The sequence below is a fragment of the Spermophilus citellus genome (assembly GCF_964194105.1).
Source record: "Spermophilus citellus genome assembly, chromosome: 9".
Taxonomy (NCBI): domain Eukaryota; kingdom Metazoa; phylum Chordata; class Mammalia; order Rodentia; family Sciuridae; genus Spermophilus; species Spermophilus citellus.
This window is the reverse complement of record NC_138191.1, coordinates 110,160,708-110,175,859: the sequence shown is the minus strand read 5'-3', so window position 1 is coordinate 110,175,859 and position 15,152 is coordinate 110,160,708. Positions and strand designations below refer to the sequence as shown.

The 15,152-nt window shown below is 37.2% G+C and overlaps 1 protein-coding gene across 17 annotated transcripts in view; it reads left to right on the top strand.

The window, feature by feature from the left end:
* The window catches only part of MACF1 (microtubule actin crosslinking factor 1), a gene marked incomplete at its 5' end in the record, with an annotated part of 350,743 nt that overhangs the window by 191,788 nt on the left and 143,803 nt on the right, over positions 1 to 15,152 (top strand). For all 17 annotated transcript variants that reach the window (XR_014023452.1, XR_014023453.1, XM_081305387.1 and 14 more), the window contains 9 exons: positions 583 to 721; positions 1,396 to 1,589; positions 3,325 to 3,487; positions 4,718 to 4,801; positions 7,764 to 7,871; positions 8,192 to 8,290; positions 10,391 to 10,543; positions 10,820 to 10,908; positions 13,517 to 13,652. Coding sequence is in view for 15 of the 17 variants with exons in the window: in XM_081305387.1 (XP_081161513.1) it covers positions 583 to 721; positions 1,396 to 1,589; positions 3,325 to 3,487; positions 4,718 to 4,801; positions 7,764 to 7,871; positions 8,192 to 8,290; positions 10,391 to 10,543; positions 10,820 to 10,908; positions 13,517 to 13,652 (1,165 nt within the window). The remainder of the gene's footprint in view (positions 1 to 582; positions 722 to 1,395; positions 1,590 to 3,324; positions 3,488 to 4,717; positions 4,802 to 7,763; positions 7,872 to 8,191; positions 8,291 to 10,390; positions 10,544 to 10,819; positions 10,909 to 13,516; positions 13,653 to 15,152) is intronic.

The window sequence follows — 15,152 nt, the reverse complement described above, 5'->3', positions numbered from 1 at the left end:
TCTCTCTCTCTCTCTCTCTCCTCTCTCACTCTCTCTTTAAAAAAAAAGAGGAGAGAGAGAGAGAGAGAATTTTTTAATATTTATTTTTCAGTTTTCGGTGGACACAACATCTTTATTTTTATGTGGTGCTGAGGATCGAACCCAGCACCCTGCTCATGCCAGGAGAGCACGTTACCGCTTGAGCCACTTCCCAAGCCCAAAACTAAACAATTTTTTAAAAACCCTTTTAGCTAAACGAGATATTGTGTGGAAGTTTTTCCCCTAATATTCCATTCCTACCTGTGACTTTGAGGAGTGACAGATCTTAGATACTTTGATGTCAAGTGGGTTTCTGGCCTCAAGTCTTTTCTCCATGAGTCTTCCACATGTGTTCATGTCCCAGTGTCACTGAGAACTTTATTTTGAATTGGCTTAACTTGGCATTTTACCATAGTTCCTTGTTTTTACAAAAAAACCTCTAATAATGGTGAAATTGATTTGTGCAGTTATATTTTGTGAGCCTGTCTATAACCCTTGAGGTATATAATCCAGGTCTTAAAATTCATGGGCTGATAAAGGAAAGTGATTTTTTTCCTACCACAGATTAAAGACAATTGATGTTATAGTGCGTAGCATACAGGATGCTGAACTCTTGGTCAAAGGTTTTGAAATCAAGCTGAGTCAAGAAGAAGCAGTGCCAGCAGATCTCGTAGCTCTGGAGTCCCATCGGTCTACATTACGGGTTAGTTACTCTAGTTTCTTAGGAGGCTGATTTAACATATCCATTGTTTTATGTTAGCAGCAAAATGCAATTTTGGATGGCATGACACTGATTTAAGTTTGTATTTGAACTAGGCAGAATATCACATTTAATATATTTTACAAGGTATTCAGAAAAGAAAGGACTAAAAAATATGTCTAGCTAGAAAGAATATAGGAAAGACTGTGCCTTTCAACTTATTTTTTTCCCTTTTTCTCCCAGTAAGATAAAGATTTAATTGAATACAACCAATGGTTATGATGTAAGTTTGTAAAGCACTTAACTGTTACCTCATTTGATTCTCACAAGCCACTCTGGGAAGGATTTTTATCTCTATATACAGATGAGAAAACCAAGATATAGACTGACTAAATGACTTATCTTGCTTGCATAGCTTTTAAATAGTAAAGACAGGCTTCAAACAAAAGTTCTTTGCATTTTCTTCATATGGTATACTTGTGACTGGCCTCCCTGGGAAAGCTAAGGCCATGACCTGTGTAGGCATTTCTGGCACAACCCTCTTGGGTCTAGTTTCTGAGTGACACATTTACTCTTGAGTCCACTGTAGACAGTGTCCTTGTTTCCTACTTTGTCTGAATCTTTTTTTGTTTTGCATGGGAAATATCTAGCTTGTTTCTGTGCATATATTTTAATAGCACTGGCTTAATGATGTGAAGGACAAGAATTCGGTATTCTCAGTCTTGGATGAGGAAATCACCAAGGCCAAGGGAGTGGCAGAGCAGCTGAGTCGTCTGACACCAGAGCGAAACCTGGATTTGGAGCGCTATCAGGAAAAAGGCTCCCAACTGCAGGAGCGTTGGCACCGTGTCATTGCTCAGTTGGAGACCCGGTGAGTGGCAGCCCACCTTTTTCTTCTATTAGGACAGGGACTAGAGCTTAAACAGAAATAGAGTTATAGCTTACATTCATTTTTACAGGAGGGAATTGGTGGGGAGGGGCATAAATTTAAAAACCTGAGTTCTAAACAAGGTAAGTGACAGAAAATGGGGCCCATCAACCCCAAGGCAGACTTGAGGCTTGCTTTTGGCTTAGCAGTAATGATACTATTAGTAGTGCCTCTTTTATGCTCCATGTTTTATATCTTCTTAAGACATTAAGTAGAACTTTTTAATAGTATAGACTTAAAAGGTCATACACTGATCTTTTCTGAAGGGCAGAACATAGGTTCTGGATCTTGTTTTGTTACCTTTGAATGCAAATATGAGCCATTTTTTATAGTGGATGGAGCTTTGCAGAATTTCTTGCTTCCATCACAGTTGCCAATTGAGTAGTTTTTATTTCTGTTATCAGACTGTTATCAGATAACTAATTAAGTCAGAACACTGTCAGTCTGAGGCTAAGCTGGTGTTTTAGTCAGGTTTTTTTTGCTGCTGTGACTAAAAAATATGACCAGAACAATTTTAAAGGAGGAAAAGTTTATTTGAGGACTCATGGTTTCAGATGTCTCAGTCCATAGAATGCTGGCTCCATTCTTCAGGGCTCTAGGCAAGGCTGAACATCATGGCAGGAGAGTGTGGCGGGGGAAGCCAGCTCACATGGTGATCAGAAAGCAGAGAGAGAGAGGTCTCCATTTGCCAGATACAAATATATAACCCAAAGCCCCCCCCCCCCAATTCCTACCTCCTCCAGCCATACTCTACCACTTCAGTTACCACTTAGTTAATCTCTTTCAGGATTAATTCACTGATTGTGTTAAGGCTCTTGTAACCCGTTTCTTTTCTGAACCTTCTTGTGTTGTCTTGCATAGGAATTTTCAGGGGACACCACATCTAAACCATAACAGCTGGTAGGGGAATATGTGGGGAGAGGAGTTTAGCAATTCCAGCATGTTTGGATTGATTCTCTCTACTCAAATTAGTATCTATCCCAAGGCTGATTAGATTAACAGAAGTGAATAGTGACTACTATTTTCATTTCTCTCCACTTTCTGCCCCAGAAAATTATAATGATTCATAAATCATAGCTGTGGTATTCTTTTTTTTTTTTTAATAGCCATGGTATTGTTGCAGGCACTATGTCCTGAAGTATATAAATACATGTCCAGTTATTAACTTTCTTGCAATCTAGGTAAAAAATTTGACATTGTTTATCATGTGATGCCAGATCACAAGGGCAAGTAGGAAAAAATAGGTTTTCTTTAAGTCACTCACCTTTAAGTCACTGGGTACATGCATAGGTATCATAAAGCCTTGAATCATTTATTCCCATAAAGGAAGTTGCATCCAACTATCAGCCTGAGCAAAGAAGGGAATTGCCTTATGTATTCTATTGTCATTTATATTAAGGTGTTTGATAGAAGTTTCCCTTTTTTTTTTTTTTTAATTTTACTATACTCTCACATTTATTATAAATGTTTCATTGTTATATAAGGCATACATTTTAGACAAAATCTGTTCAATGTTCACTACTAGTATGAGTTTTCAGATGTTCAATGAATTTAAAATTTAAATACATTTTGGAAATATTATTTAACTTTTTAGGGTTTCTGGGCACAATGAATTCTCCAAAAATAAGCAGTGTTTAAGAAACATGTGGCTACAATTTTTTTTCCTTTGTTCCTCCAGCCAATCTGAACTAGAAAGTATCCAGGAAGTTCTAGGAGATTACAGAGCCTGCCATGGAACTCTCATCAAATGGATCGAGGAAACTACTGCCCAGCAGGAAATGATGAAGCCAGGTCAGGCAGAAGATAGCAGAGTACTGTCAGAACAGCTCAGCCAGCAAACGGTGAGTGTGGTCATAGCATGGAAGTTGCAGGGTGAAAAGTTAGCTCATTATAACAGAAGATGATTTCCTAGCAATTAAAGTTTCCCTCAAAGGGAAAGGCATTCTTATACCTCTCTTCTTAGAGAGAGGTTCAAACAGATGGTCTCAAGGTACTGGTTTTAGGCCACCAGAACCTGTTGCATACCTTCAATCCTAAATTTCTATGGCTATATGTTGAAATCATTAGGTGGACAGATTGAATAATTCCATTCTGCTTCTTGATATTACATTTTATTTTACTGGGGGAGGGGTGTTTGAAAATACCCTAGGCGACTTGTGATTGGAAGAAAATTATTTCATTTAAAGAATTTTTTGGGGGGCTGGGGATGTGGCTCAAGCGGTAGCGTGCTCGCCTGGCATGCGTGCGGCCTGGGTTCGATCCTCAGCACCACATACAAACAAAAATGTTGTGTCCGCCGAAAACTAAAAAATAAATATTGAGAATTCTCTCTCTTTCTCTCTCTCTAAAAAAAAAAAATAAAAATAAGAAAAAATAAAGAATTTTTTGGTTGTTTTGTTTTTTGGTGTTTTGTTTTGCAATATGGTTAAAAGGAAAAGGTCTAGAGTTACGTTGCCTGGACTTCACTCCTGGCTCATCAACCTGTTACCTAGGAAAATTAGCCACCTCTCAGTACTCTACTTCTTCTTCTTCTTCTTCTTTTTTTTTTTTTTTTTTAAGAGAGAGAGAGAGAACCTTAATATTTATTTATTTATTTTTAGTTTTCGGCAGATACAACATCTTTGTTTGTATGCGGTGCTGAGGATCGAACCCGGGCCGCACGCATGCCAGGCGAGTGCGCTACCGCTTGAGCCACATCCCCAGCCCCAGTACTCTACTTCTTTATCCATAAAATGGATTTAGTTCATTATTAATTTAACCTACTTTATAAAGTTCTGGTTAAGATTAAATGAAGTGATATATGTAAAATACTAAGAACAGTGGTTCTGAAAGTATGAACTCTAAACCAGCAGCATCAGCATCACCTGGGAATATGTTAGAAATACAGGTTCTAACTCCAGACTTACTGAATTTGAAACTTTGGGGGTGAGACCCAGTAATCTGTGTTTTAACTACCCTATTAATGATTCTGATATAATTCAGGTTTGAAAACTACCACCTTAGAACATAGTAAATGCTCAGCTGATCCAATGATGATAACTATAGTGATAATGTGTTATTTTGCTTCCTAGGATTTGTTTGCAGAAATTGAGAGAAATCAGATAAAACTGGACCAATGTCAAAAATTTTCCCAGCAGTACTCCACTATTGTAAAGGTAATTGTGCCACATCCCAAAAGGAACATAAGTAATCTCCAGGAAAATCTGCATTGTCACTCTGGGTTCTGTTTTCATACAAATTAAGCAGAGCTCTCCTGCTAGAGACTGACACTACCCTTCCCAGAGGGCCACAAGCCTCTTAAACTTATGACAAGAGTTTTTTCTTCAAAATGCTTCTCACTTGTCTAGCTCAAGTAATAGTGTCTCTATTTTTTCTAGTTATTGAGGCAAAAACCCCAAGAGTCACCCGTAATTCTTCTTTTCTTTAAACTTTATGCTCAGTCTGTGAACAGGTTCTTTATTGTTTTTTTTCCTCCAAATTTGTCCTGACTACCTTTCATTTTATCCTGTCTTTCCCTAATTCACATGGAAGTGTATGCTTCCTTAGAACACTGTAGTACTATGAGCCAGCCTCTTGCTTCTGCTCCTGCACTCACAAGCTGTTTTCCCACAAGAAGTTGGACTCACCATTTTAGAACATATTGCATGTCACTGAATCTCAGACACCATAGATTATAAATTATACCCTAATTTTATACATACCAAAATAAAGAGAAACTGCCAATTATATGACATGCCATTTTTTTTGTAAGATATATTCAGATTTTATTTTTTTAGTACTAGGGATTAAACCTGGGGTGCCTAACCACTGAGCCCACATCCCCCAACACCCCCCCCCCTTTTTTCAGGGCTAAGGGCTAAACTCAGGGCCTGTGTGTATAGGCATGCACTCTGCCACTGAGCTAAATCCCCAACCTCCCCAGCTCTTTTTATTTAATTTTCAAATTTTGAAATAGGTTGTCACTAAGTTGTTTAGGACCTCTGCCTCCCAAGTCACTGGGATTACAGGCATGTACCACCACACCTAGCTATATTCAAATTTTAGAGAAACTAAAATGGTGGGGTGTATACCTTAGAATAGATGAATTATGATATATCAAGTCATGTCACTTCTTAAAATTGTCTAATGTCTTCATATTATATTCATAATAAAATTCTAAACTATATATAGTTTGTAAGGCCCTAATCTGGCCCCTCCCTGTTTCTCTGACATCATTATTAAAGAGAAACAAACTTTTAAGATTATTATATATTTACTTGTTTTTTTTTTTTAAAGAGAGAGAGAGAGAGAGAGAGAGAGAGAATTTATTAACATTTATTTTTTAGTTCTCGGCGTACACAACATCTTTGTATGTGGTGCTGAGGATCGAACCCGGGCCGCACGCATGCCAGGCAAGCGCACTACCGCTTGAGCCACATCCCCAGCCCCTATTTACTTGTTTATATGTGACTTCTCACTAGGTTGTAAGTTCTAAGGGAACAAGGTTTTTTCCCCTGACTTACTCTCTACTGTGTGTATTGCACTCAAAGCACTGGTAGGTATGTAGGAGATGTTCAACATTCCTTTAGTTAATAAGAGAAAACTTGTTGTCAAAAAGAGTTGAGTTAAAATCCTCACATCACCATTTTCCAGAGTTGAGACTTTATGTTGCTCTATTTATGAGAACAACAGCTACCTCACTGAGTGATTATAAAGTTTAAATGAGATAATCGGTATATAGGACAAGGTCTCAAAGTACATTCATTAAATGGCAACAATTGCTTTTTATTATTAATACTAGTTCATTACTACTTTTTTTTTTTAATGTGGTGCTGAGGATCGAACCCAAGGCCTTGCATGCGCTAGGCGAGTGCTCTACCGCTGATCCACAACCCCAGCCCCTCATTACTACTATTATATTTTATCGATTCCTTAAGGAACTCATTCCATATTTTTTTTTCCATCTAAGATTTTTCTAAGTAGATAAGAGGAGCAGGACTTTCTGGGCATAGAAACTCCATCAAAGGGGGGAGTTATCTGAGGAAATAGCAAGTATTCTAGTATAGGTAGAAAACATTGTACATGTAGTTCAGTGGTAAAAGTACTCTGGGGTTCAAACCTAATACTAGGGGGAGGAGGGGGGAAGAAGAAAGAAAAAACATGGTACGTGAAGAGCAGTGACCATGGAAGATGAGTAAGGAGGTTGTGATCACCTGTGAAAGGCCTTGTTCAGCTCTTTTGGCTTTCTTTTCTTTTCTTGTTCAAAATGTTGTCTTTGAGTCAGTAGTCTCAGCATCACCTGGGAGATTGTCAAAAATACAGACTCTCAGACCTACTGAATCAGATTCTGCATTTTAATGAGGTCCGTGTATGTTTTGTATGCATGTTGTTGCTTGCAAAGCTTCTGCTCTAGGTCACTGAAAGCTTTTAATAAGAGGAACAGTGTGGTCATCTTGTGTGTTAGAAAAGGTATTCTGGTGGCAGGAGAAAAAATAAATAAGTAAGAGAGTACTGCCCCCATCCATGTGAGAGATGAAGACAGCCTGGACTAGGGCAGTACTCTCAGGGCTGCAGAGGAATCAGAATAGCATGATGAAGCAAGAAAAGCGTGGATTTGGGATTAGAAGACAGTGACTCTAATCAGATCAGCTACTAATGCACTGAGATAATTAGAGAAATTCACTCCCCTCCTTGGGCTTTAAGTCCCTCATGAATGAGGTGAAATGGTTGGTCATCACAAATTACAGACTCAGGATTTGGCAAGCTATGGCCCATGGGCTAAATCTAGCCTCCACACCAGTTTTTATGTAGCCTATGAGAGATGGTTGGGAGAAAAAAAATCAAAAGAATAAAAATATATCATGCAATGTCCATAAGTAGAATTTTATTGTCACATAGCCACATTCTTTCATTTACATAGTCTATGGCTACATTCATATAACAGTAGCAGTTGAGGAGCTGTGTCAGATAGTATGGCCCCAGTGTTTTCTATCTGGCGCTTTATAGGAAAAGTTTGCTAACGTCTGGTCTGAATGATCACCAAAACATCTTTCAGCTATAAAAGGATGTGATTCTATTGCATGATATGTGTGAGCTAAAAAACCCTAAGTAAATGAAATGAAATATATTCTCTCTCAGGACTATGAATTGCAACTGATGACTTACAAGGCCTTTGTGGAATCACAGCAGAAATCTCCTGGCAAACGCCGTCGCATGCTTTCCTCTTCAGATGCCATCACACAAGAGGTAAATGGGTGGGGCAAGGAAATATGCCACTGTCTTCCATTAAGAAAGTATGCATTTGTTTAAGGCCTTGAAGTTTCATTTAGGATTCACCTTCTGTTGAGCATGTGACTCAAAGAAAACTTCACCTTATTTTTAACTATTGAAATTTGCTTTTCTGTGCTTTTCTAGCATGTGCAAGGCCCTGGGTTCAATCCTCAGCACCACATAAAAATAAATAAATAAAATGAAGATATTGTGTCCAATTAAAAAATAAATATTAAGAAAAAAGAAATTTGCTTTTCAGGCAAATAATTTATTTAAATTGTTCTTTTTAACTGCAGTTTATGGACTTGAGGACTCGCTACACAGCATTGGTGACCTTAACAACTCAGCATGTAAAATACATCAGTGATGCACTCCGGCGATTGGAAGAGGAGGAGGTGAGAATAGTTGGGTCCTAAATAATCTTGAAAGTACAATTAAATATCCTATGCCTCAGGCTGAGGATTTACCTCAGTGATAGACATGCCTTATATATGAAAATCTCCAGGTTTGATCTCTGACACTGAAAAAAAAAATTGCTGTGCCTTATCTGTCAATCAAAACTCAAAGCACATGCACAATCAATTTTCATTATTTGCAGTAGTCATATTAACAAATGCTGAACCATTGCTCCTAGGGGAAGTAGAGGGTTAGGTTCATGTTAGCCTCTGTTCATATTTTTGTCAATAGTTCAATATTTAGCTATGTTTTAAAAATCTTTATTTTTAAAAGATTCTTTATTTGATACATATTGTTGATTCACTAACTTTGAATTCATTGCCAGTAGCACTCTTTCTCCATCTGAACAAAGCTTATCCAAAACCTATTTTCTCAATAAGATATATAAGAGCCTTCTTGTGCTTAGGAGCACTAGAAGGTACTTTAGCACTATCTTATAGCCATTTTAAATAGTGAAATCACTAACAACAACAACAAAAAAAAGTGAAAAATTTGGCACTAAAAAAGCTGTAAAAAGTACACTGGTTTACAGTATAGCAGCTGAAGCAAGACAAGGTTTTGCCTTATTCTATCTCAGATGACATCATGTGCAGTGAGCAGCTAAGTTTTTTCTTGGCCATCTGTGTATTATTGGGAATAACCATGAAATCACTGAAAATACTGTAATGATTTTGGAGTTACAATTGAATTTTAGTGAGTAGACAAATAAACAAATGTAAAATTTGTAAATAATGATGACAGATTGTATTGTATCCAGCATCCCCCCCTCTAAATATCTTTATGATGAAAGAGTATGAATAAATAGCTTTAATAAAGTATAACTTGTTAAAGGAATATATTGGGAACATCTATATTTCATACAACAGAATGCTGTGATACTTAAAAATAATGAAATAGATATAAATGATTGACATAGAAAGATATTTATTTTACTCTGTTATGCTATATATAACTATTTCAGTTAAAAACCAACTGTATAGCAAAGATACAATATGGCATAGAAACAAGTTTAGAAATATATGTATCAAACTTCTGAGGAAATGGGAGTATATATATATGTATATATATATATACGTAGCATGTATATGTGTGTATATATATATATATATATATATATATATATATATATATATATATACATACATACATACATACATACAGTAGCACATGCCTATAATTCTAGTGACTTGAGAGACTGAGGCAGGAGGATCATAAGTTGGAGGCCAGCCTCAGCAATTTAATAAGATCCTCAACAACTTAGTGAGACCCTGTCTCAAAACAAAAAATAAAAAGGGCCGGGCATTGTGGTGGATGCCTATAATCCCAGCAGCTTTGGGAGGCTGAGGCAGGAGGATCGTGAATTCAAAGCCAGCTTCAGCAACAGCGAGGCACTAAGCAACTCAGTGAGACCCTATCTCTAAATAAAATGCAAAATAGAGCTGGGGATGTGGCTCAGTGGTTGAGTATTCCTGAGTTCAATCCCTGGCACCAAAATAAGTAAATAAATAAATAAGGCTGAACAATCAATAAAAATAAATAAATAAATAAGGCTGGGAATGTAGCTCAGTGGTAAAGTATCCTTTGATTAAATCCCCAGTACCACCAAAAAAACCCAGAAAGTATGTATGTATGTATATGTGTATGTGTGTGTGTGTGTGTGTGTGTGTGTGTGTATATATATATATAATTAATCTCAGATTTGGTTGAATTTATTATAATAGGTATGTAGTCTTTTATAATTACAAAAATCTAGTTCTTTGCAAAATAATTTTCCAAGTATTCAACTACTTGTAGAAATGGTGTTAAAAACATTGATTGTACTATCTTTCCCTACGTAAATAAGAAAAGCTTCCTTTATTTCCATACCTATCTTATATAATCTCTGTGGGATTTAATTTCTTCACCTATAAATCTTAGAATTATGAAAATGTGCAAGATGCTATATGTAAAAGACAATAGCTTCCCTGTTTTAGGAAATCTGAGATCTGCCAGTCTCAGGAGACATTGACCATGGTATTGATTTCTATTTCCTGTTCTAGAAAGTGGTAGAAGAGGAAAAACAGGAACATGTGGAGAAGGTTAAAGACCTTTTGGGCTGGGTTTCTACCCTAGCAAGGAATACACAAGAAAAAATTACCTCATCCCACACCAAAGAATCAACAGACATTGAAAAAGCAATTTTAGAACAGCAGGTGAGTGGAAGGTCCATCTCTCCTTGCCCAGGTGGAATAATATGCAGTAATGCATAAGAGGAATAACAGGTAATATATGGGCCTTTACAGAAGCAATTGCTACCTGAGGAAGTACTAACTTCCAGGACTTAAGGAAATGTAAGAATTCAATTTATTTCTGGTAATATTACCTGACCTAAGCTGTATCTTTTTCCTAGGATTTTTAAAATTATTTCAAATAATGTTTGACTTTTTAATTCTGTAACTTTGAAGATTTTCTCTATTTTTGCTATCTAGGTCCTGGCAGAAGAGCTGACAACCAAGAAAGAACAAGTTTCTGAGGCCATTAAAACTTCACAGATCTTCTTGGCCAAGCATGGTCATAAGTGAGTGTTAAATGAGAGACTGTGACACATCTGGGGGATCTGCTCTACCTGGCTGATGTAGAGGTCATGGACAGAATTCAGGCTGGAGAATTCATAGCGGCAGGAGCCAGATTGTGAAGAGGCTTCAGAGGAGGAATTTGCCTTTTACCTTGTCACTTGTGGGGAGAGGTGTTAAACGTGTTTCAGTTTGTTTAGTTGCTGAAATAGTTGTGTAAAGAAAAGATTGTTATGGTGCAAGAAGAGAAGATGCAAGGCTAGTTAAGAAGCTGTCCTGGGCTGTGGCTGTGGCTCAGTGGTAGCGCACTTGCCTGGCATGTGTGAGGCACTGGGTTCAATTCTTAGCACCACAAATAAATAAACAAAATAAAGATCTACTAACAACTAAACAAGAATTAAAAAAAAGAAGAAGAAGAAGAAGAAGAAGAAGAAGAAGAAGAAGCTGTCCTGATTATGAGGGCAAGAAATGATAAAGACTGGAGAGGAGACAAAGATTCAAGAGATGTTAAGGATGGTGAATTTACAGTTTTGATGACACATGAAAATTGTCAGTTCTAACTCCTAGGCTTCTGACTTAGGACATAGGGTCCATGACAATGCTGGTAACCAAGATAGGAAAAGAAGTGGGTTGAAGGAGAAGAGGGTTGCTTCAGTTTTAGACACTGTGAGTGTGAAAAACCTACATGTATTAGGATGTGTTAACCACATCAGTCCTTGACTTATGTAGTTGCACCAAAGAAATCCAATGGCCAGCTGCATGTTTAAGTTGAGAATTAATGACAGAGGTCTAGAGTGACAGAGGTTTCAGTCGTCAGTGTAATAGAAACATAGGGTAGGTCATCCTAAAAGGGGTATCAGGGCTTTCAGGGTTTTGCATCCTGTAAAGGAAGCCTTGCGAAGAAAAAAGAAAACCTTGATGAATTATACCTCAGAGCACAAGAGAAAAAGAAGCAATCAGAAATCAAGATTGAGAATTACCTATTAAATTTGACAATTTGGAAATTTTTAGCCATTCGGTTGAAAAATTGGGGAATGATGTCAAATTTAGTATGATGAGAAGCAAATGAGTTGAGGAAGTTGGTGAGTGGTAAATTTAGACTATTCTTTGACAGCTTTGCCATATGAAAGGAAAGAATTAATACAGATAATAAGAATGGAATATACAATCAAGAAAGTTTTGTTTTCTTGGATGATAAGAGATACTTTACTCATAGACTGAGTCTCACAGACTCCTAATAGGAGATTAGTCCCAGAGGATGTGGGAGAGGTTGAAATTCATCAATGGATGAAAATACAATCTTAATCAAGAGAAGATATAGCTTTTCCTCTGAGGTAGGAGGAATGGGAGATTAATAAGGGTGTGCATAAGGTAATTTTGTCAGGGGTGATTCCAGAAAGTGAGAGATGTAATGGCGTGTGTGTGTGTGTGTGTGTGTGTGTGTATTCTTTTTTTTTTTTTAAATAGGAAGAGAGGTTTGATGAAACTAGGGTAGTGCCAAGGCAGAAGGAAGAGGGTTCAGTTAGAAACATTCAAAAATATTGTCAGGAAGTATTGATGACTGCTTGGGGTGGGAAATCAAAAAGATCTCTCTATGTAGTTGTGAGATTTTTTTCCTCTTCATCAGATATATTTAGCTTTAGAGCTATGGGAGCAGAGAGTTGTGGTGATTTAATTGATCTGAGTTTGGGGTCTTATTAGATTAGTAAGTGGACAGTACAAGGATGATAAATAAGAAACTGATTAAGAGGATGGGTCTATGGGGTATGAACTCCAAAAAAGTAGATAGAAGCTGAATATAATAGACAAAACTGATAGATTGATTAAGAGAAAATACAAGAGTCAAGGAAAGCTTGGGAAATCTCTGAGTTGAAGGATAGTTCTAAGATGAATCAATATAGTTCATTCTCAGAAATAATATAGAATGAAAAAACAAGGTGTGGGATTCAACACATTCAAGAAATGATTATCTCTGAAGAGACCAGGAAATGAACAGACTTGGTGACAGCTACACAACATACTTTAATTATATCTGTAATCTTATTTCTTAGAAACAGATCTAAATCAGATATGGTTAAATAGTAAAAATTTAGTAAAGCTACATAGGTGGGTAACAGGTAGATGAGAGTTTGTTATGCAATTTATCAGTTTAAAATATTTCCTAAAATGAGAACAGATATAGAAGTAAAGAAATATAAAATAAGAAGATAGAAATATAAAATAGTTGCTTGCTGAGACTGTCTGGTTCTCATTTTGAAAGGTTAAAAAAGTAGTAAAAATCATATAGTGCATTGTTGAAATGTAAGATTTCAGAAGTGGAATAATTTCATATGATGGCAGGGTTCAATTTTGCCAGTTGTGGGCAGGACTAAGATAGACTGGCGTTTATTTGTGTTGAAGAGGTCACAAGACTCTAAGCATATGATGGCATAGCACTAATATCGCCAAGAATCATGACTTACTTTGAGATAGACAGAAAAGTGTGAATGAGATGGCAAAGTTGTCGATAAATATGGAAGACTGGCCAGATAATACATTCAAGGCAAAGCAGTGAAGGAAAATTTGAAGAATTTTTTTTTTCTTAAAAGGCCTTTAAAATCCTTTGTCTTCCAGACTTTCAGAAAAAGAGAAGGAGCAGATCTCTGAGCAACTGGATGCCCTGAATAAGGCTTACCACAACCTTTGTGATGCTTCATCAAGCCAGCTTCAGCAGCTCCAGAGCCAGTTGGCACAGCAGACAGAACAAAAGGTATTTCTAGTTTTTGTCTCCAAATATTAGGAGGGTCCCTTTTGAATGGTATGAAAGGAGCTTTGCTGATCAAGAGTCACAATCACTAGCTTTCTATGACCAATGTGACATAATCCTTAACCTCACCTTAGCGGCCATTTGTCTTGTGTTTCTTTACTGGGGTTCCACGATGTGTTGGTCAGGTCAGTCAAAAATGCCAGAGGGCACTTTTGGTGGACCATATTTAGACCTGGTTCACCTTTCTTGTTTTCTGCCATTTTGTGGCAGAAAGCAGTCAAGAAGAACATAAATTATATATTGTATCTGATCACAGGGCAATAAGATTACTCCTTTGTGGCATTGTTACTCAAAAGTTCATAGTCAAGAGTTGTAGCTATTGGAAAGAAAAAGTTCTGAACCTTGTCCCTCCATGTAGTGAACAGTGAGAAATGTTCTGTTTCAAAACAAACTGGTAGATTAACTTCACTGACTGAGACGCTGGTTCCCCTCTCCCATGGTCATCCCATTATGTGACATCTTTAGCAGATCCCACTCCATGTTCATTTCCTAGATCATATGAAAGTCGTTATAGTTGCTACTGGTTGTCCTAAATTTTTCCTAGATATTTATGTGTGTGTACACTTACCATATTATATACATGTGTCTCTGGGATATATATGTGTGTTTGCCTGCTTATTTCCTATGTTGTGAAGCAATGGCCAGTTTATGTGGGGAAGGCCAACATTTAAGCTCATGCAATAATTAAATTTGGCTCAGGTGATGCTCAAAATTATTTTCAGACAAAATATGTCTTGACTCGCTGGTCCTTGAATATAAATTTGTGCACTAGAAGCCAGAGTTGTAAAGACCACAGACAGAACAAGCTCTGATTTGATGGTATATTTCCAGGAGAAATGTGCTGGTGTAGCATTCTCTGTGTAAGGTAGCCCACTTCTAATGGCTCGTTGCTTCACCATATAAGGGAGTATGTAAAAAGTTTTAACAATTGCTTGCTGAGAACATCCAGTTCTCATTTGAAAGGTTAAAAAGGGGGAGGAAAAAGAAAAGAAAAGCTGCTGAGCACCACTACATTGAGCATGATGTGTCCCCTGTACTCTGTGTGTGTTTCATGTTAAGTATTGTTCTGATTAACTGACATCCTTGCTTACAAGTTTCACTAACCCTTTGGAGTTTAAGCACAAATACACAAAGGGAAAAGAGGACGACCTGTTTGGGGTTCTTTTTTGCAAAACAAAAACAAAAAAAACCAAAACAGTCGCATGCTGGACGCTAACACCAAGCTTACACTGTGTGTGTGATACAGCTGAGCTGCTCCATAAGGCTCTATCTCTTATCTCCCCGAGGCGTGCCCTGCAACTCTGGTAAGTAGAAGCCATTTATGTTTTCTTTCTTCCTCTCCCTCTGTCTTTTAATGCTCCTTTAGGTCAGAATATCCATGTTTGAAGTAGGAGGGAAATGATTTCTCTGGATTACTTTCCAATTTAGTGCTGCCTGCCTATT